This window comes from Protopterus annectens, chromosome 11.part0 (genome assembly GCF_019279795.1).
Source record: "Protopterus annectens isolate FY-2018-M chromosome 11.part0, PAN1.0, whole genome shotgun sequence".
NCBI lineage: Eukaryota > Metazoa > Chordata > Ceratodontiformes > Protopteridae > Protopterus > Protopterus annectens.
This window is the reverse complement of record NC_056745.1, coordinates 300,542,980-300,565,658: the sequence shown is the minus strand read 5'-3', so window position 1 is coordinate 300,565,658 and position 22,679 is coordinate 300,542,980. Positions and strand designations below refer to the sequence as shown.

General features: G+C 40.7%; 1 protein-coding gene across 1 annotated transcript in view; it reads right to left on the bottom strand.

Annotated features, from left to right (window-relative positions):
• The window catches only part of RECQL (RecQ like helicase), a 608,801-nt gene that overhangs the window by 486,683 nt on the left and 99,439 nt on the right, over positions 1–22,679 (bottom strand). Inside the window, exon 5 of the mRNA XM_044087808.1 lies at positions 20,873–21,052. Within this exon, the coding sequence (XP_043943743.1) occupies positions 20,873–21,052 (180 nt within the window). The remainder of the gene's footprint in view (positions 1–20,872; positions 21,053–22,679) is intronic.

Genomic DNA, 22,679 nt, shown 5'->3' with positions numbered 1-22,679 from the left:
TTTCCTTTTCTAAAGTTTAGTTGCCCTTAATTTAAGGGCACTGTTAATACTAACATGATCATTCTTTCCCGGCTTTTTAGTTGAATCCGCTGCCAGTATAGTTCTTTGTATTCTAAAAGGGCTTCCCACAGTCCACCTGGTTTCACTTAAGTACAAAGAACTTGAAAATACAATTCTTACAGTCTTTCTTGTGTCTAAATAAAGCATTTGTATCTTTTTTCTGGTAGATCTCATGCAAGTGTTCATGTATTCTTCTTTTCAATGGTCTTCTCTGTCTTGCCTATATAAAAGCTAAGGCATGTCTGACAAATGCTAATGTACACAACACATTTGCTGTTGCAATTAAAATACTCCTTAAATTTCATTTTAAACTTTCTGGATGGGATATGATGGGATACTAATACTTCCCTGCTCTAGAATGTTATTTCATGGTCGACAAAAACCACGCTTATATGTTTCCCCTTTCTTGTGGGGTCTAACTGTACTTTTATCACTACCATGGTTTTCCAGCATTTCCTTTAAATTTATATCACTCTTTTTAATAAATGTCTGTACTGATGGAATAATTTTGCTAGTTTCGCTATTTATAACCAAAAGTTTCCAATACTTCCTACAGATGTTCTCAATTTCACTGGTATAAAATGTGTGTGTGTATAAATGTCATTTCATAATTCAGCCCTTTATTTTCCAAATTATGATTACTTTGTGGTAAAGTTTTCCCCAAAATTGGGTCATATTTTCCTTTCCTCCCTTGGTTCACTTCTTTCATCAACTGATTAATCAAGTTCTCGGAGTGCCCTCTCTCTGAGAAGAATCCCTTCATCACCTTCATTTCCTCTAAGAAAACCCGATCCTCACTGCACATCCTTGACACCTTAATCAACTGCCCCTTAATAATACCCTTCTTTTGATTATAAGGGTGCTCACTGTCAATATGTAAATAGGAGTTCGAGTGCGTGGGTTTCTGGAAAATCTTGGAATGGAATTTCTTCTCTTCCCTAACCTTATATATGGTCACATCTAAATAATTAATGAATTCTTGTGAAGCGTGTCGAGTAAATTTCAAAAAGGAAGTTGCAGTCCCATGTTCTGATGAAGCTTGGGATAGACCCAAGTGAAAGTGCTTAACTTCTTGTGGACTTGTTTGTGCTGTGGCATTTTAACAGTTTCTTTTATATATCCTGGACTAATAAAAAAAGGTTTGGAGCCCGAACTTCTTGTGGAATTGTTTGTGCGGTGATATTTCAACAGTTATTTCATAAATCTTGGACTATACAAAAGGTTTGGAGCCCGCTACAGTGTTTTTTGTTTCAATAATCTAAAGATGTAATAAATGTAGCTAAGCAGTTGACTCGTCCAACAAACATAACTGATTAAACATACTAAAGAATGGCTACAAATCTAGCAGGTCTTTTTTGCTGACTTACAGGGATAATCATCCCGGCAGTCATCAGGTTCAAAATGGTTTTCATTTTTTTCTTCCTGGCCCATTTCACAAATGCACTCAGTAAGGCACCCGGGAGGGGATGAGAAATTGGCTGTCCAGGGAGAGCAGCCCTCACTTCCACAAGGGGTACTTCCCTCAAGCAGTCTTGCCCCTACCACCACAGAATGAATGGTGGTACCTCCAGATTGTGCCACCCCAATACGTCTCTGAATGAATGCCAAACCCTCCCTCTCCCCAGGAAAAGTGATGCTTCTACACTCCTCTCCATCCCTGCGTATCTCCTCCAGTGCCAGGGCCAATAACTGAAACCTGGTTGCTTGGGTCACAGTCAGGGCTCTGTTCCCTCATACCAGCCAACTTAAAACAGCTCGTATATATTTTCCAATAAGCAAACATCTGGAATATACAGTTAGCAAAAAAAAAAAAAAAAAAAAAATTGCATTTAAATTAAGTAAGTCATCTCCACTGGGGTGCCTCCTGTGCAGTCTGTATGCCTTCCTTGCGTCAATGTGGGTTTTTAGCTGGTGCTTTGATTATTTTTTGCTACTTACAAAAGACGTGTTATAGGTGAAGTGGTGGTCTTCAAAAATTGCATGCAGGTGTGCTTGCCATTTACGAGTTTTTCTTCCTACAGCAACTACATTATTCTGTTTGTACGTCTTTGCCAGTAAATCATGGTCTTTAATTTGCTTTAGCAACTACTGCAATTATTCATCTTACACTTACTTATGCCTTCAACTGTCTTAATTTCGTCTTTACTGGAGCTCATCTCCCTGGGCCTCTACTAAAAACACTGCCCAGTCACACTTTTCCTGTCATACTTTGGTACTTTGACACTATTTTTTTTTTTTTTTTTACTGGGTAGTAACATGTTTCGAGTGTGTAGGGAAGTACTTTTACTGCATACATGAGCTGTCCATGTGTGGATGTTATTGCTTATGATTTTATAATATATATATATATATATATATATATATATATATATATATATATATATATATATATATATATACACATACACACACATACATACACACACATATATATATATATGTATATACACACATACACACATATACATATATATATATATATATATATATACACACATATACATACATACACACACACATATATATGTGTGTGTACATTATATATATATATATATATTAGTTCCCCTTCAAAACATCTGAAAACATAACATCGAAACCATAACATCTAAAACCCAAAACATCTAAAACCCATAACATTGAATTTCATAACATCTAAAATGTGCATCACAACATCAAACACTACAAATCACATGAAAATAACATCCCCCTCCACATATAACGACACCAAACAAATACACTTTTAATATGTTTCTGCAGGGGGGGGGGCAAGCCCCCCTACACACCCCATGTGGGGAGCTCTGCCCCCCACACACCCCATAAATTAAATATACCAACTCAGAGATCGCACTACATTGGAAAAAGTTAATTTCCTAACCCCCCACTGTAGCATGATCACCATAAAGAATGTACACATAATGTCTATATCATTTACCTGTATGGCCTAAAAACACATACAGAGTGGCAAAATAAACACTAAATAAATAGAAATAAAAACTACATCTCATAGTGATACCACAAGATTAACAGATTAAACTATAACATTTACACATTTGATGATACACTTTTACATATTATACATTTTAGATGTTATGAAATTCGATATTATGAGATTTACATGTTATGGTCTCGATGTTTTGACTTTCGATGTTATGAGTTTTAGATGTTTTGAAGGGGAACCATATATAGTGTGTGTGTGTGTGTGTGTGTGTGTGTGTGTGTGTGTGTGTGTGTAAAATTTAGACTGTATAGGGGTGTGTGTGTGTGTGTGTGTGTGTGTGTGTGTGTGTGCGCGCATGCGTGTATAATTTTTTTTGCACACAAAATATAAAGATAAGGTAAATCTACACCTGCTGTAATGCAGGTCCCAAAAATACAGCATGGAAGGTAGCAGCTCCTGAATGCTTTTGCACCACTTCAGCTCTACAGCAAAATCAGAGTCTCACATTTAATCCACAACATTTTTTCCCTTTTCCCTGTTTGTGAGATTGTGGATTCAGCAAAGGTAAGGAGGAGTGGACAGGGCAAACATCACCCATATGCAGAGTGCAGAAGGGCTTATCCCGCACAAAAAACAAAAAGTTTGTATTGTTTTTTCCCCAACTAATTAGCAGGTTTGTATTTAAAGAAAATGCTTCAGATGTATCTGAATGGGAAGTTGGACTCGAGAGGTCTCGGAGTGAATCCTAAATGTAAAATTCCATACCCACAATCTATTCAAAAGATGGCAAAGTACAGTTGTGTCTGCTTACTGTAAATGTTAGCCTTCTAATGCCTTCACTGTAGTTAAAATAAATCTTATGGATTTCCTGCTGTGGAAGCCCTTGGCTGGCCTGAATACCTGGGACTTTTTCCTCCTCCTAATGGGACAGACGATAACCTTCTTACAGATGTCAAGTCGGGGTATAAAGGGTCATCATCCAGTGCCATTTTGTCATGGCTTTCTTGCCCTTAACCAGTACAGACGCTCCACATTTTCCATATCCTAGGCCAGGAGCATAAAGCATATATATGTACACCAGAAGAGCCATTGCAAGGAAAAGGGACTCAAAAGAAGATACAGGAGGAGGTAGGGAACTAAGGGTTAAGGGCAAGGGAATACTGTGTCCACCTCTACCCAAAGCAGGCAGAAGGGAATGGAGAGAGGGAAAGACTACTGCAACAGTGAAGACAAAGAACTACATTTATGCTAAGTAGACACAGCGGAATATGCTCATACTGTTTCACTAATGCAGTGACAACTCCTTGGGAGGATTCACAAAGCCAAGATTGGAGGTTGAAGAAAGAACTAAATTGAATCTAGGCAGCCCTGCAGGATTTGCAGAAATGAACCAAGCTTGTGCTCTAGACAAAGAGGAGGTTACAGTGTTTGGTAAAAGTGTGAAGAGAGGACCATGTGGCTGCTTTCAGGATTTCCTTGTTAAATAGACCCCTACTGAAGACAGCAACATGTGCTGCAGCTCTAGTGGAATGGGACCTATTATGCTATGGCACTTGTTTTCTGTGATGTTTGTAGCAAACTTTGATACAATTGGAAATCTACTTGCAGATAGTTTGCTTGATTTCGCTTGACTTCCCCGAAGAAGCAGAGAGGGAGTGTTTGGAGCTAGAGCCCCAGAAGAGTTGGATGCAGGCAACAAGCCCCTCAGAATGAGTTTGTTATGGTGATCAGCCAAACTGTGACGTCTGAATGCTGCACACACCTTTAATTCAATGTCTAAATGGTGCGGTCTCAGACAACACACACACTTCTTGTGGGGATCGGAGTTGGGGATATTGTGCCCAAAAGAAGTGCATCTCTTGAAGCCAGTAAGCTTTGGCATAGTAGGACACTACAAAGAATAATAAAGACTAACAAACAGTAAAGCTAAATCTTAAACTAAATCTTAAGCTCTAAACTTTTAATCTTTTAAAGCTATAAAACTTTAAACTTGACTAGAAAGTTTATTTATTTATTTTTTTGAGAAAGTGCCCACGGCACAAGAATGAGGATGAAGTAAGAAAAAAGAAAACCTAAAGTCCCTGACTCTCAATAACTAGAAAGAGCAAAGGTACAGGGAGAAAGAACTAATTATAACAACAACATAAAGCTATTTACGTAAAAAAAATCTTCTGAAAGATTGATACTTATCAAAATCATTAGCCTGAGACTGGAACCAAGTCTGGTCGCAACACATGGTGAACAATATCTGGGGAGTTGAGGAAGGCATGGAGCATTATGGGTAGGGGAAGAGCTTGAGAGTCTGATCTTAAGTCTGGGAAAGTGGCAGAGCCGGAGTCAAGACTCACTTGTGAGGAGGAATGAAAAAGGACATAATCAGATCATAAGTTCTCTATCTCGTTCACTATTTCTGACCAGTACAAATGTGGTACATACGCTTCTGTTAGTTTTGCCCACTCCCAGGTAACAGCCTAACATGTTATGAGGGGCTAGCTACATTACAAAATGTCCTATAAAGTTCTGGCATGAGTACTTGATGCACAAATTCTCGCAGAGTAAGCAATAAAACAGAACTCTTAGCTCAAAATGCTGGTAGGAAGCAACAGAAAAACCCTATTCACTGTCTTCATCTACAACTTTGATTTTATTCTCTCTTTTCCTAAAAGCATCATCTTCCCATTATGTCTTTGTAAAGGTGATATGACCTATATGTAAAAGTACACTAACTCAGGGTTACTTCTTCAGTAACTAGTCTCAGGGTGGAAAGTGTAACCCCCCCCCCAAAAAAATGCCAAACATAAATCACCACCTGATTTTACTTTACCTGCTATCAGCACAGGCCTCCTGAGTGTTCTTCTCCTTTAGGTTACCCTTCCTCTACGTAGTGTAAGTGCATACGACTTTATCACCTATTTTTCCTTGCCTGTGTTGCTCTCATCACTACAGCCTGCTTCTGATAACAGAATACTTTATGATGTCTAACCACAAACTAATTTTAGCTAATTTTTTTCTTTCTTTCCCAAGTTAATTATCTTGGATTTGAATCTAAATTTCTAAATTGCTATAAGAGTGCCACAACCTTGCTCTCCCCCAATTCCTATAATGAACAGGTGTATCAAGATTGTAGACATAGACAGTGAACATGATCCCCCCACACACACTTCCATAATGTTTGAAATTGTTGGAAATCTTATTTCATCATAAATTAAAAGAGTGGTTACAGCCACAGGATATAACAGTTTTTGAACAGTTGGCTGCATTTCCAAAGTGTAAGTAGATATTTTTTTGTTACCATGAATGTATACTACCTCCAGTTTTTGGCAGTTATTAATTTTAAGCTTACACACCAGGATGCCCCTAACAGAGGAAATCATGTCTCCAGAAAATATCAGGGGTTATACCCATCTTCCTTCTGAAATGTACACCTCACTAGCTTGGTTGTAAAACAATGACAGAGAGATAAATATATTATGTTATATGCTGGAACAACTTCAATAAACATGCATTTCTGTTTTCACACTTCTAATCAGTAGCATTATTTTCAGTAGCACAGAAATAAGCAATGTGACCTCTTCCTCTACATTTGTAACAAATTTAACACATTACTTGCAGTTTTTTTTTTCACAGAAGGTATATATCTTACTTCCGTTACAGCCTTGGAAGTAGGCAATTCATTTTGCATTATGTTAATTAATCTGAGTAGAATTCTTATTTGTTATTAACTTAACAGATTTCTTGGGTTCACTTTGCATTACTTATTTTCTTATACTACTAGACAACATTCTTTTATAACTGTCTACTATCAAAATTAGTAACTTTTTACTTTACTTTTGCTATCAGGTTCAAGCAAAAGCTTGAAAATATATGTGCTTACTGGTTTAAAGTCAAGCTATCACATTTGGCAGTTTGTACCCTGGGAGTTATGTTAGCCCTGACATTTTTTTCTTATGTTTGTCATAGTCCATGTAATCAATTCCTTCTATACCCATCTATTGATTCTGTGCCTCTCTTGTCATCTGGGATGACATGATGTTTGCCCTATCTGCACAGGTCCATTTCTCTGTTTTGGCTCAAAGGCCACTAATGAGACACCACTTCATCCTTTATGAATATTTTTTTATAAGTGGCACAGTCATAGGGTTATCATAGGTTCACAGGCAAGTCCTACGCGAACTGACCTTGTGGGCCATTTTAAGCTAAGCCAATTTCCCTTTTTGTGCTCAAAATAATCTATCCCATTTGGTTAAAGATTGGCCTTACCCATCCCATGGCCAATAATTATGCATTGTCCCTAATAAGAATAATTGGGATCATACCATAAATAATATGAGGGGGACCCAATGCATGGGATTAAAGCATTTAGGAGGCGTCTCTGCCCATTAGTAGTACATGAGGCAGTCCTGGGGTAAACTGTTTCTTATCCATAGATCAAAGATGTGCTTGAATGTGGATCGGGATGAACTTTATTTTATGTGGCTGTGGTGTCTGCTCCATAGCAGCAGTATTCTCTGCGAGATATACCTATCCTCCAAACCATTCTGTTGATGTTGCAAAAGAGGTTTCGCTCCCTAGACAGAGTACTTCTAATGCAATTTAACTTACTGATGTGTAGTAAATCCATCAGTAATGGGTTGGAGGATAAATTTATGCCAAACGCAGGTCACCTCTTAGCAGTCTGTAGGGTACAGTATACAGTGACAGGGGTTTGAGTCACGACATGTGGTTTAGGCCTTGTATCCTTTTAGCAAGGTATCTCTGTGAGCATTCCAGTTGTTGCATGTGTCTGGACAGTTGCATACCAAAGGGGGTATAATATTCAATGACTGGCCTAATGAGGGCTGAGTAAATGGGGACAATAACATCCCTAGATCTGGACATAATCCCTTTGCTTATAAACTCTGCAATACTGAAGGACTTTTTTTTTTTTACAACAATGGACAAATGTTAGTCAAAGGTTAGGTCACTGTCCACATAAGTTCCCAAATCCAGAACAACTGGGTCAGCTCTTAGGGGTGTACTGTCAATGTGGTATTTCCTGGGTTAGATGTTTTCCCTAAGAATATACTAATGTATATTTTGGCATTTTGCTTCAGTCCATGATTTCAGCTACACTGGCAAGCAAAACTAGCTGCTGCCGTAATTACACAAGGATTTGGTCAGTTACAATTCCACTTTTATCCCCCCCTACAATAATTCCTTCACAGCTGCGGTCATCAATTAACTTTGATAGGAACACAACAGTGACAGTTCTGTAGGGAAACAGGAGTCCAACATATGGTTTACACTTGGTAGTAGAAGTACTGCAAGGAAGGAAAGTACAGTTTTGTACACTTATCATAAATGTAGATGTTAGAGTGTATTCACTGTTGCATACATTTGGGTAATCTGCTGGCAGGTTGCCTTCAGTCGGCCTGAATAAAAGTCTTGGGTCCTGCGTCAGTTGCTGTCTCCTCTTCCATGACGTCAGGTCGTCAGGGGTATAAAACATGCAGCAGATGCCATTTTAATCAGTTTTTCTTGCCCCAGGTATCAGGTGCCTCCCAAATGGGCAGCAAATATATATATATATATATATATATATAAAAAACAAATATATAAATGCACTTTAGAACACATAAAATTTACCTTCAACTAAAAGCAAATGCATCACAAAGGCTTTTGAGCATAGTGAAGGAAAGAAAAGGTACAGAAAGTGGGCTGCCGGGTGGGTAACCCAGACTGCAACAGTGAATACACTCGAACATCTACATTTATGGTAAGTGTACACATCTGTACTATGTTCATCATGTTTCACTGTTGCAGTCATTACATTTGGGTAGAATCCCAAAGCTATGGATGGGAGGATGGAACTAAATAGCATTAGGAGCAGCTATAAGGCCCTGCAGGACTGCAGTGGCAAAGCCTGCCCTGGATTTAGAAAAGAGAGGTAAATGGTAATTCTTTGTGAACGTATGAACTGAGCTCCAAGTAGCAGCTTCTAGAATGTCTCTGGTAGGGACCCCTCTGAGAAAAGCTGCTGAAGTAGAGGCAGCCCTGGTGGAATGGGATCTGATCCCCTTGGGTACAGGTTTACCATGGTGCAAGTAGCAGAAAAGAATGCAATGGCTTATCCATTTAGAAATAGTCTGCTTTGATATAGCCTTCCCCTCTGACCCTGCAGCAAATGCCACCAGTAGTTGCTCAGACTTTCTTAGAGATTTTGTCCTGTTTAAGTAGAATCTTAGTTGTCTGTGCACATCCAATGAATGCAGAATCCGCTCCCCCTTGTTCTGCGGATTTGGGAAAAAAGTTGGCAGGTGAATGGTCTGGTTAAGAGCCACAAAGGATACCACCTTAGGCATAAAAGAAGGATTGGTCCTGAGGGCCACGTTGTCTGGGTAAAATATAATGAAAGGCTCCACTACCATGAGAGCCTGTAGTTCTGAAACCCTTTTAGCTGAAGTGAGTGCCAAAAGAAAGGCTGTCTTCCAAGAAAGAAATTTTATATCCGCAGTAGCTGCTGGTTCAAAAGGAGGTAGGGTGAGTTTTTCCAACACAAACTTGAGGTCCCATGCAAGAGTTGGTGCTCTCCTGGGAGGCCTTACATTTTTGGCCCCTCTGAGGTACTGTTTTAGCAGGGGATGAGAAAAAAGGGGAGGCTCTGTGTTGTAATGAGCCAAGATGGCAGAGGCATGGATTTTTATTGAAGAAAAGGATAGGCCCATGTGAAGCATCTCAGTTAAGCATTGCAAAATCAGAGGAATATTAGGCTTTGCTGTGTCTATTCCTTATGTTTGGTTCCAAGCACATAATTCTCTTCCATTTATAGGTTCATAGGTTCATACTAGGCTATCTGCCATGGGGCATTTATAAGCCTAGCCCGATTGTGTTTGGCTTACGCCACCCCTTGATTTGAGTATGCTGTGCCCTTTTTAAAGTTTAGTTTACTGTACCTCTGTCTAATAGTGACACGAAGTAATCCCAGGGACAAACCTACGATCCCCCATCCACTCATCAAGATTCTTCTTGAAGAGAGTCAGTGAGGTGCTCTGCCTAACATGAATTGGAATTCTATTCCAGAGCGAAGGGAGCCTCTGGGTTATGAATCTGTCCCTCCAGCATGTTCTATTTATTTCTGTGCGGAGGTTCAAGTCCCTCGAGCGCGTGGCTCTAAGGGATTTAGATTTACTGAGGTGGAGCATGTCCATTAATTCTGGGTTGGACATAGCTTTATATGTCAGGCATAGATCGCCTCGAAGTAGGCAGTATGCAACTGAGTAGAGTTGGAGTTTTTTTAACCGAGCAGCATATGGCATCTGTTTGAGTCCCTTGATCCTCCTGGTGAGGTACTTTTGGGGTCTTTCTAATTGCTGCAGGTGTCGGGTAAGGTACATCCCAAAGGGGGCATTGTATTCTATGATGGGCCTGATGAGGGATGAATAAAGGGGCACGATTACCTCTCTTGATCTAGATGTGAATCCTTTCATGATGAGGTGGGTTATGTAGAAGGTCTTTCTAACCACTTTGGCAATGTGGTTGTCAAAGGAGAGATTGCTATCAACTTGGGTCCCCAGATCCCTAATTACTTTCTCTGTACTTAATGGGTTACCACCTATGTGGTAATTTGTGGGCACATTGTTTTTGCCAAAGGGTATGACTATACACTTTTTGGCATTTAGCTCTAGACCATGGCTCTGGCAGCAGTTATCCGTCTCTGCGAGACCTTTTTGAAGGATGTTTGTGTCAGCTGGAGAGTCGATTATGGTGCCCAGTTTGCAGTCATCTGCGAACTTGGTGAGCCATAGTCCTTCCATGTTGGCCTGTACCTCAGAAAAATAAATACCGAACAAGAGAGGTCCCAGGACAGAACCTTGTGGGACGCCACTTGTGACCGGTTTCGAGTCTGACATGACTCCAGCAACTCTGACTCTGTGGGTTCTGTCTTTGAGCCAGTCTGCGACTCATCTTGTGACATAGGGGTTTACATTTAGGCTGGATAGCTTATCTATGATGCCCGAGTGGGGTATTGTGTCAAATGCCTTTGCGAGGTCCAGATAGGCTGTGTGGACTACCTTCCCTTCATCTATGGCCTTGGTGACTGTTTCGAAGAAGTCGACCAGGTTCAAAAGGCAGGATCTGCACTTGATGAAGCAAAATTGGGTAGGATCTAGTGTCTGTAGGTCCCCAATGTCTTTGTTTATGAGTTCCATGATGATCCTCTCCATAGCCTTGCAGACTAGGCTAGACAGGCTTATGGGGCGATAGTTTCCAGGGTCCGTAGAGGCGCCACCTTTGTGGAGTGGGACCACTGTTGCTGTACGCCATTCTTTGGGCACATATCCTGTAGTGAGGCTGAGATTGTACAGCAGTTTTACTTGAGGGATTAGTTCTTCTTGGAGTTCATGTAGGACACAACCCGGGACACCATCTGGTCCCATGGAAGCAGTGTTTTTTGCTTTGGAGAGGGCGGCCTTCACCTGAGCATCAGAGATGTTTGGGAGGCTGCACTCTGCCGGGATAGATACTTGCTCTTTTGGGAGGAGGGGGTGGAGAAGTTTGCACTGAACCTGTCTGCCAGGATATTGGCGATGTCTGTGGGTTCAGTGTAGTTTTTGTCATTTAGAATCAACTCAGAACAAGTCTGGGAGTTACATCCCAGGTTCCTAACATAACTGAAAAAAGCCCTATGATTAGTGTCCTGTGCAATTTTTCTCTCAAAGCTGGCCTTGGAGGATTTTATGAAGGATCGTAATTTTTTGCTAGTACTGATCAGAGATGCCTTCCCTTTTAGGGATTTTGCTCTATCATGTAGTAGCTTTCTCGTTCTGTTGTACAGTTTATTTATGGCTGGGGTCCACCAGACTGGACGCATGCCTTTGGATGATTGGGTCTTGATTTGTTTGGGATAGCATGATCCATGCATTCCTGGAGATGTCCGTAGAATCTGTTTATATAGGCTTCTGCAGTTTGGGCCGTAGTTTCCACTGGCCCCGAGGCCTTGAAGGATTCCACTTTGGTTTTGAGAAGTGTGAAGTTCACTTTTGAGAAGTTTTTCACTGTGGTTTTCTGGGCTGGGGGTGAGGTTGGGATGTGGATATCCAGTGAAATTAATTTATGGTCTGATCTTACCAATGAGGGATATACTTCTGGTATGGAGCATAGAGTCCCCATGTTGGTAATGATCAGGTCTAGTATGTTTTCCCCTCTTGTGGGAGTGGTGACCTAGTTGTTCCATAGCATTTGAGTTTATAAATTCCAAGAACCTTTGGGCTAAGGTGCTTGGGCTTGAGTAATGCTCCCAGTCTATGTTTGGGTAGATGAAGTCACCCAATATAATGGTGTTCGGAGAGATCTTCATGTTCTCCAATGTTTTCAGGAAAGCCGAGTGGGATTCCTGACTTTGAGAGGGTGGTCTGTAGGATGCTATAAACTGAAAAGCAATCTTGCCCACTGTCAGTTGCACATGGATGGTCTCCAATACTTCGTGCAATGCCACTAACCTGGAGGTGTGGATATCCTTGATAAATATGAAAACTCCCCCTCCTTTTGTGGTTCGGTCCGGGTTTTGGGGCCGAAAAGCATGATATGAGGTATAACCTGGTAGTGCTGGGGTGCTGTCTGGAGACTTGAACCAGGTTTCTGTCACTGCACAGATATCGATGTTCTTCATACTGAGGAGAGCTTCGAGTGCGTGCATCTTGAGGTTAAGACTTCTAGCGTTTAGCAGCATTACCCTTAGTTTCTTGTTCCTTGTGCTGTCTATGGAGGTGGGTTTGACTTTTGAGCCTTGCCTAAAAAAGGCACTATGGGGGTGGCAAGAGCCTTTGCCAATATCCGAAAGCCCAGGGGTGACAGGTGCAAGCCGTCCCTAGCAAAGCAACGTGGCTTGTCGAGCATGTCATCCCATGCTGACAGACACTGGATCCCCTTTGAATGACACCAAAGTTTTAGCCAATTATCGATCATTTTGTCTTTATACTGTAGCATCATTCTAAGTGAGGGTAAGATGCTGCTCAAGGTCAGGGTCATACCGGCTTGGGCTACATGATCAAAGAGCTCCTCTATGTCTCTTTTCATGTAGTCGAGGGAGGTACGTCTCAGGTCATTCACGCCAGCATGTACAATCACTGAGTCATATTTGTATTTGCTTTGGAGTGACCAGAGTGCTTGCATTATGTGGCGGATCCTAGCACCTGACAGGCAACTCACTGTGACCTTCTCTTTATTCAGCCTGGTGAGCGGGACGTCAGTGTGTCTGCACAATAGAGTCACCTATTACAAGAGTATCAGGTGTGTTATTCAGCCTTAAGGGCTGTGACTGCTTGGCACACTGACTTTGTGTGCTATGTGTTGTACGTGTTTTGTTCTGGGGTAGCGTTTGCTTGGATGTCTGCTTTGGAGGTCTCTGTTGCTTAGGTAGATTTTTATTTAGAACCTCCGAGTATGTTTTTGTGTTTTTATGTGTTTGGTTCGCTGTTGTGGTGGGACTATGTAATACTGGAATTGTGTTGTGTGAGGTTACCTTCTCCTCCTGACTGGTTACACCAGTTTTGAGATGAGAGAGCTCAGCCTCCAGTTTGGCTATATGGTTGCATCTCTCACATATATTTGAACCTGTTTGGAGGGAGAGAGAGTTGTCAGTGTACATGAGACAGTTGTAACATTGCCTAAAAATTCCCAGATTCACCAGCTGGACTGGAGAGGAAACCACTGACTGACCTTTGGACATGCTAGAGTAATATAGGGAACTGAATTAAAATGGACCAATTGGGGACAAGGTAATCATAGAGAGTATAAGAGTAAGTAGTGCTTATGGTTTATTTGTGCTAACTTGTAAGATTACTTATTTGGACCAGTGAGGGGCCTTAGAATGAGAATATGGTGTTTAATTTGAGAGATAGAGCAGTTCTAAGGGAAAAGTGAAGAGCAGACTTTGTGGAGCCAGGAATAGTTTAAACCCAATTAGGCGGCGCTGCCCGATGTTGCGCTATGCACAAAAACGCGCAAAACGTGCAAAAGTGGTTAAGAGAGGGAGATCAAGGAGTTTGGAATTGACCCAACATGGCAAATAAAACTACAGTTTCAAGGCAGTAACCACTCCCACAGGGGCAGGCAGGCTGCTCAATGTTTATCACTGCCACTGATGAAAACAGAGATTTCCCTTTAGCACAAACAAACAATGGCCTCCAAGAAACTTACAAACAGTTCAGAACAGCAAATCTGTAACTGAACTTTTTTAAATCTCAGGAAAGTGGGGGAAAAAGCAAGATTTTTTTGCTTTTTTTAAGGAAAGCAGAGGTTCACAAGTATCAACAAGTTAGAACAGTGCAGTAAATGACCCCACACTTGAGTGCTAGGTCAGAGACAGATAAAATGCAAGTTTTAAGAAAAAAACGATTTTAAAAATAAGTGCACACAGGAAATTCAGTAATCAGCTCTAGGTTGTGTTCTAAATACAGTTACCAACACAGAAATCAAGTTTAACTAGCCAGAAAATGCTCAAAAGTAGGCGGCAATGCAGAAAAACTTAAATAATCTGAAGCAAAATACTTAAAATCTCAAAAGTGGCTCCTTTCTTCTGTCAGCGTTTTCTCCTCTTGGTGGGTGCTTCACCAACAGCCAACAAGTCCGAAAAAACGCCAAAACTACGAGGCAATCGGGTTTTAAGAGAGGGAGATCAAGGAGTCTGGAATTGACCCAAAATGGCCAATAAAACTACAGTTTCAAGGCAGTAACCACTCCCACAGGGGCAGGCAGGCTGTTCAGTGTTTATCACTGCCACTGATGAACACAGAGACTTCCCTTTAGCCCAAGCAAACAATGGCCTCCAAGAAACTTACAAACAGTGCAGAACAGCAAATCTGTAACTGAACTTTTTTAAATCTCAGGAAAGTGGGAAAAAAGCAAGATTTTTTTTTTTTTGTTTTTTTTAAGGAAAGCAGAGGTTCACAAGTATCAACAAGTTAGAACAGTGCAGTAAATGACCCCACACTTGAGTGCTAGGCCAGAGACAGATAAAATGCAAGTTTTAAGAAAAAAACGATTTTAAAAATACATCCAATGAATTCAGCATAAGATTTTCCAGTACTAGGCCTTCTAGCCTCTAAAATGACATCCCCTCAGAAGTTTACTGAGAAATGTGGTTGGTGAAATTAGTTGATTAGCCATGCTGCAAGATTCAGAGTTTGGAGCAGAGTGTGCAGAATTTGATAGTTCTGCTGAGACAATAGGTGGTGTGTTTGAGGAAAGTACCACGGGGGAAGGTGAGATATATTCCTTAGAAGCGGGTACCAGTGTTGGATGAGGCCAGTCTGGGGCAATTAGAATCATTTTTGTTTTTTCCTGTCTGACTTTTAGTAAGACCTTGGAGAGTAGAGGCAGAGGGGGGAAAGGCATAGACTGATAGGCTTTTCCAGCTTAAGGATAGAGCATCCACTTATCCATGCTTTTTTGTGATGTGTTCTTGTGAAGAATTTGTCCAACTGATAATTTTGGGGAGAGTCAAATAGATCTAGGTCTGGGCTCCCCCATTTTTGTGTTAACATGCTGAAGATTTGTGGATCTAGTTTCCATTCCTGCGGGTCCATAAGATTTCTGCTTAGGTCATCTGCCAGAGTATTTTGCTTTCCTGGCAGGAATTGAGCTTGAAGATGTATTTGGTAAGTCAAGGCTGTGTTCCACAAGGCCATTGCTAGTCTGCAAAGGGGGTAGGAGTGGGTACCCCCCTGCTTGCTTATGTACCACATAACTGTGGTGTGGTCCATCTTTATCAGTAGTTGTTCTGGATGAAGGAAGTCCTTGAAGTCTAGCATTTCTTTCTGGTTGATATGTAGATGCATTTGGCTTGGGTTCCATTTGCCCTGAATGCATCTCCCTGCCAGATGCCCCCCCCCCCCAAGTATGGTCTGATGCATCTGTAGTTAGGGTTTGGGTGGCAGGGGGTAGAATGAATGACAGTCCCTTGTTTTGGTGACGTACCTCTGCCCACCAAAGAAACTCCTGTTGCAGGCAGGGAATGAGAGGAATAATTGTTTCAGGACTGTGACAATGTTGACTCCATAAGCTTTTTAGGTACCATTGAAGTTTCCTCATATGCAGTCTCGCATATGGAATTAGTAGAATGCAGGATGCCATGAACCCCAAAGCTGGCAGAATTTGTCTTGCAGATAGCTGGGTTTTTGTTGCCACTTGTTTGAAGTATGTTGTCAATTGAATTTGTTTGTCTGGTATGAGGTAAGCCATCTGGGCAGTTGTATTCAAGCTTGCACCCAGGAATGTAATTATTTATTTGAGAGGGTATCAGTTGTGATTTATTTTCATTTATAGTGTACCCTAGGCATGCTAGAAACCTTTTTACAAACACTAGATGTTGAAGAAGAGTGTCCTTGTCCTCTGCCTGAATGAGACAATTTGTCCAGATATGGATAAATTTGAATTTTTTTTGTCTGCAAAATGCAATTACTGGTGCCAGGCACTTTGTAAAGACCCTGGGTGCAGTAGATAAGCCAAAGGGCAGTGCAGAGAATTGGTAATGCAAAAAGCCTGCTTTGAAGTGAAGGTATCTTCTGCAAGATTCCCTTATTGGGATATGCAGGTATGCCTCTTAAGTCTAGAGTTACCAACCAGGCATTCTTGCCTAGCATAGGCAGTAGCTGTTGTAAAGTTAGCATTTTGAATTTTGGAATGTCCAGGAACGTATTTAGAATTGATAAGTCCAGAATTGGATGCCATGTTTTGTCTTTTCTGGGTACCAGGAAAAGTCTTGAATAAAATCCTTGTCCTTTTTTCCTTTTCTGGCACTGGTTGAATACCCACCATATCCATGAAGGACATGACTTGTTTCTGGGCCTCTGCCCACTGGTTTGGTGGCAGATCTAGCCATCCATTTGGAATTGGCAACGTGTGGAAATGAAACCTGGGATACTATGTTTAATACCCACTTGTCCTGGGTAATTAATGCCAATTTTGAGCATGAAGTGCTAGTTTTCCCCCCAAGGGGGCTGCCAAAAGATAAGTTCTTGGAGATGGCAGAGGAAAGTCATTGAGACTGCTTACTGTAGGGTTGTGCTGTGTTACCTCCTGATTTGGAGGTGGAGGCACCCCATTGCTTTGACCTGCAAGATCCTTGAGAATGAAATTTGGAGCCTTTGGAGCATCTGAGTTTGCCCTGAGCGGCTGTGTTGGACACAGGAAAGGACCAATTCTTAGTAGGCCAGTGTCTACTGAACCTGGGTGGCTGCACTTGCAAGAAATCTTTTACCGTTTGCATAGATTTAGCTTTGTCTTCCATTTTCTTTAAAAATCTCTTCTGCCTTATTACCAAACAGACTGTCCTGCTGTAAAGGGGCATCCAACAATTTAGCTTTAACATGATCAGGCAGATTTTGCTCCTTCAGCCAGGCATGCCTTCTTATCACAGATCCGGTTACAGCGGCCCTGCAAGAGGCCTCCAAGGAATCAAAACCACATTGCAAAGTATGCTTTCCAACCTGTTCTGCTGAATGCAATAAATCCTGTAACTCTATTTTCCACACAATCAGAAATCAACATCATTTTCTGTTTCAGTAAGCCCATAACATGCTGTTGATATTTAAGCATATGAAACTGGCAGTTTAAAGCCCTGAATTGCCAAGGTTGCAGATGTATAAACCTCCTTTCCCCATTTATCCAGCACCCTGGAATCTCTATCAGAAGGGGTAGGATTTTTGGCTGTAGAAGCCTTAACAACTTTGGGACCCTGAGAAATAGTTTCAGGAACAGCAGCAGGATTTTTGAAAATAAATTTGTGGGAGTCAGGAACATTGTAATATCTGTCTGGCTTACTAGGAGCTGGAGGCAGGGAATCGGGAGCCATGCTGGACTCCGAAAACATATAATCAACAATGTCTAATATAGGAGGTATTGCCAAAGGCCTATGCTGTGGAAGAAGAAGAAAATCCCTAAGCCTCTTTTTAGATTCTGAGAAGTCCTGACTCTCCCAGTGAAAATGTTCCCTTAAAGGTATGCAAAGTCTCTCCGAAGGAGTAAACCTTAGGAGGAGAAGCAGAAGGGATGGATTCCTCTGCATCAGAGTCCTCATAAGGTGGAATAGAAAAATTCCTGATCAGAAGAGGAATCAGAAGAAATAGAAACCTGATCTGAAGATTCATAATCAGTGCCTTGCCTAGGCCTCTTAGCAGGAGGGGGTTGGGAACCCCTGATCAAGGTAATTAAATCCACAGCCATTTTGATCATTTGTTTTTTAGGCATAGGGACCTGAGCATGTGGCTCATGTGTCTTTTTTTGAGACATAGAAGTTGATTTTGGCCCTGTTTTTTGATGATGGCATCGGTTTAATATACACATGTTGAGGCCCGAAAACACCCTCAAAAGCCGGTGCCTGCTCAGCGGCTCCTGACCCATCCAAGGGAGAGATCTGTGGGTTCAATACTTGCAGAATCTCGCGGCATACTGAATGGGTCTCGGCAGAGACCTGCGACTCAAATGTAGCGGGCATCAGGGGCTGCGAAAGCGCCTCACTGAGTACCGGCGAACCGGCGACAGGTTTATGAGAAGCTTCGTCGTCGGTTTTGGACCTCGATGGTCTGTCTCTGTCTTTTTCCTTGCGTTTTTTGTGAATGCCGGTAGTCGGATTGCTAACAGACGACATTTCAGGATAGTTAAATCTTGATCCAAAATATTTAGAAGCAAAAATATACAGACACTTAATACTGCGTTGGTTAAATTTAGCACAAAACCGACAGCAAGGCACGTTGTGATCAGGGCCTAGGCAAGAATACAGTACAAATGAAAATCCTTATGAGGTATTTGCTTCCCACAAGTAATGCAATTATTAACTTTTACTGACAACGGTAAACAGCAAGAAAAACATTCCCCAACGGGGTACTTAGCTTTAGTTTGAAGACTTCAGTTCTGAAACTCGAAAACTAAAATTTCAGGAGTCAGCCGACCGGCACTTGCAAACTGCTTCTGCTTCGGGCACTGCGCGGCAAGAAAGACAGATTAAAATGGTGTCAGCTGTATGTTTTATACCCCTGACGACCTGACATAATGGAAGAGGAGACAGCAACAGATGCAGAACCCAAGACTTTGTTATTCAGGCCGACTGAGGGCAACCTGCCAGCAGATTACCCAAATGTAATGACTGCAACAGTGAAACACGAAGAACATCTAAAAATTGGAAAGCCTCTTGCCAAATGACCATGTTCATATCATCAGTGCAAATCTAACACTGGAGGCAGGACTTTTAGAAAAATACAGGTTTAACATCAAGTCAAAAGAAAAACAAAATCATAGTCCATTTGGCTCTGTAGATCCAAATAAAGTACACAGGACTTTACATTATATTTTTTATCCAAACTTTACAGTCTACACACTCTCTTCAAGATATAGGCTGTCTTTAATAAAATAAAAGTTCAGGACTGCAGGCCACTCCCAGGCTTAGTTTCCAATTCCGTAAGGTAATACAGTCCACAGACTGCTTCTTACTGGGCTCTCTCACTTTGCATTGCCAGGGCTTTTATTCAAATGATCCTTCAGTTGAGAAACTAACTTTGTTTGGTACTTTCAACCTCCTTATTTAAAAGATTAAATGGAAATTAGGACCTTGTTATCTAGCTATTTAATGTCAGAATATTCCCATACTCCATACTGCAGTTCACTTAAAAGTAACTTCTAGTCAACATGCACTAGCCACCGAATGGTGTGAACGCTGGTTCTAGGTAGTTGCCACTGCTGATGTGACACTCTGAGCCTATGTGCAAAACTGGGAACAATAGGTTGTGGATGGATGTTACTACACACACACACACACACACACACACACACACACACACACACACACACACACACACACACACACACACACACACACAGGGTTTCAGTACATTCTCTTGAATGGACTTTAGTCAAAATGTGAAATGCAAACTATTTTGGTCAATTTATGTCTTGTTGAACAGTGTGTGATTTTTTTGCAAGAGTTTTCCCTTTCCCCACTGTTTTGCAATCCTAGTGTTGATACATACAAGTAGCAAAAAATGTGGGGACACAGCCCCTTCCCTGGTAGTGGTGCAGGAAGGCTTGTCCTACTATATAAAAAAAAAAATGAAAAAACAAACAGAGCTGCAATGATTTGGATGTTTTTCAACTGTGCAGTCAAGTGAAACAGTTTAATATTTTGTGAGCTAGCTGTTTTGCTGATAGAGTAAGGACAGTGTATCATAAGAAGATAGACACACACACACACACACACACACACACACACACACACACACATGGGTTCATGGCTCATGGGTTAGTACTAGGCTAACTGCCTTGTGGACCATTTTAAGCGTAGCCAATTACTCCACATGAGAATCAAACCCTACACCTTGTGTTTACAAGGTAAACGCCTTAACCATTATGCCAACTCAAATAACCCACAAATAATCAGCCCTGCCAAGTCTCGAACCCAGGATGCTGTGCACTACAATCACAGTAACATACCACTACACCATCTGAGCTGTGCACACAGACTGACAGAAAATGTAGTGTATTTCAGGAAAAAAAAATATTCCACTCTAAACCATCACAAAATCTGATTCTCATGATCTCACCATTTCTCTCAGACTGCACTATGGAGGGACTACCTTTGTTTATTATAACAATGATTACTAAGGCACAGAAACTAACAGTTATAACAGTACTTTGCACACACGTACTCCGTGCTCTGAATGTAATAGATAGGTAGAATGCCTTCTCTGTGCAATAAAAGAGGCAAAATAAAGAGCACAGAATACTTGTTAATATACCAGAAGTATAAAATGACTTGTTTCCCCATGAGCTAGATATTCAAATGAAAACCTAGGTGTTTCCAGCACTTTCTAGAATGTCAAAGTTAAACAAGAATTTACGTACCATTAGAACATACCGCTGGCAGTTGGTAACACAAACTTTTCCCACCTCCAGTAGGCATAACAACAAATACGTCCTTTCCTGCCATGGTAGCATTAATGACTTGCAGCTGCAAAGGTCTAAATGACTGAAGTTTAAAGGCATTCTGTAAGGCTACGCACACAGTCTCATACCATGGAAAATCTGCAACACAGAAAGAAAGACAGTGAGTGAAGAACAGGCAATGAAGAAGAGATGCAAAACTGACTGCCAGTTTCATTTAATTTTTAAATTTCTGCACCAGTCTTTCAAATGACATTCCCTTATTTTAATATGCCTGGGCTGCTGTTTCAGCATGTTTTCATTAAATATACAGCCAAGACATTAAATAAACTAAAGCCAGTGAACAACATTGGCAAAACAGAAAGTCATTGCTTTATTACCCGTTCTTAGCAGACATTTAATGGTAGTCTTGCATAATGCACTACACAGTGCTATGTTGTAATGGTTTCCATTCCAATAAAGTTTATTTGTTCTCTATTCTAAGACCATTACAACACTACATGTAGCTTTTGTACAACACAACTTTTTGAAGATACTTTGGAGACTTGTAAAAACAAATTTTTACAAAGCACCATTTTCTCCAACAGCTCATATATGAAAATTTAAAAGTAGAACCAGTGGCATATACTAAACAGGGAACATACCTTCAATTGTTACTGTTGCTTGTCCTCAACAATGACAAATTCTTACTACTCTAAACAATTAACTAACACGGTGTATGGAATTAATCCCATATACGGACTCAACTGCACATATTCAATACTATGTACTTTTTGCTACACTGTTTTAAAATCTAAACTCAAGTTGACACGCATAATTACTCAAAATCTTTTACTGAAATGTAGTAAGCAAATAGAGACTCTAACTAGAAAGAAAAGGCCACAACACACTGGCAATCTAAACACAGCACTGGTATAAAAAAACAATGATCGATGGCTAGAGACCAATAAAAATACAAACTCAGAAGGTTTCATTAACAAATATACAATGGCAGGATACTGTGGAAGAAGCCACTATTGGATCACTAACACAAACACAGTGGCCTTTTATAAAGTCAAGAAAAATTTAGTGCACATACTATAACAATGCACAATTCAATGAAGTAGTCAGTTGGGAGTGGGACTCTTAGTAACTCAAAACATTCTTTAAACTGGGGTAGAGTCTAGCAATATTGATGGCTTACAGTATGTAGTGTTCCAGAGTCCCTCCTGGCATACTTCTCAACTGTCCAGACTTTTGCAGAATTCCAGAATTTTGCCCTATATTTGTCTATCACAAAATTTTAGTTTACTGGCAAACTGAGGATTGACACCAGAAAATAATGATATATATATATATATATATATATATATATATATATATATATATATATGAGTTTCAGACTTTGAACCCTTCATAAAATTCATCCTAATGCAAAGTCTGTTATTCTGTCAACTTTTAAGTTTGTAAATATGTAAAAATTGTCCCTATTTTCCGCCTTTGTTTCACCACTATTTATGAATTTGTCAAAATTTCTTGCTCTGATAGGTTCAGAGGTATGCCTCCTGGGTCACAGCATATTAGGAAACATACCACAAAGTGCAGTCTTTATCACTGACATGTTAAGACATCAGCATGGTTTTATTATTAAACTTTTAACAAAACAGGAACCCTGGAAATGATCAGCAGAACTGCAACTAAAAAGAATGCACTCCATGACCAGTGACAAAACCTACAACTTGAAATACCCTTACATGGATGCATGGGCATTTTTTCCTAACACAAACTA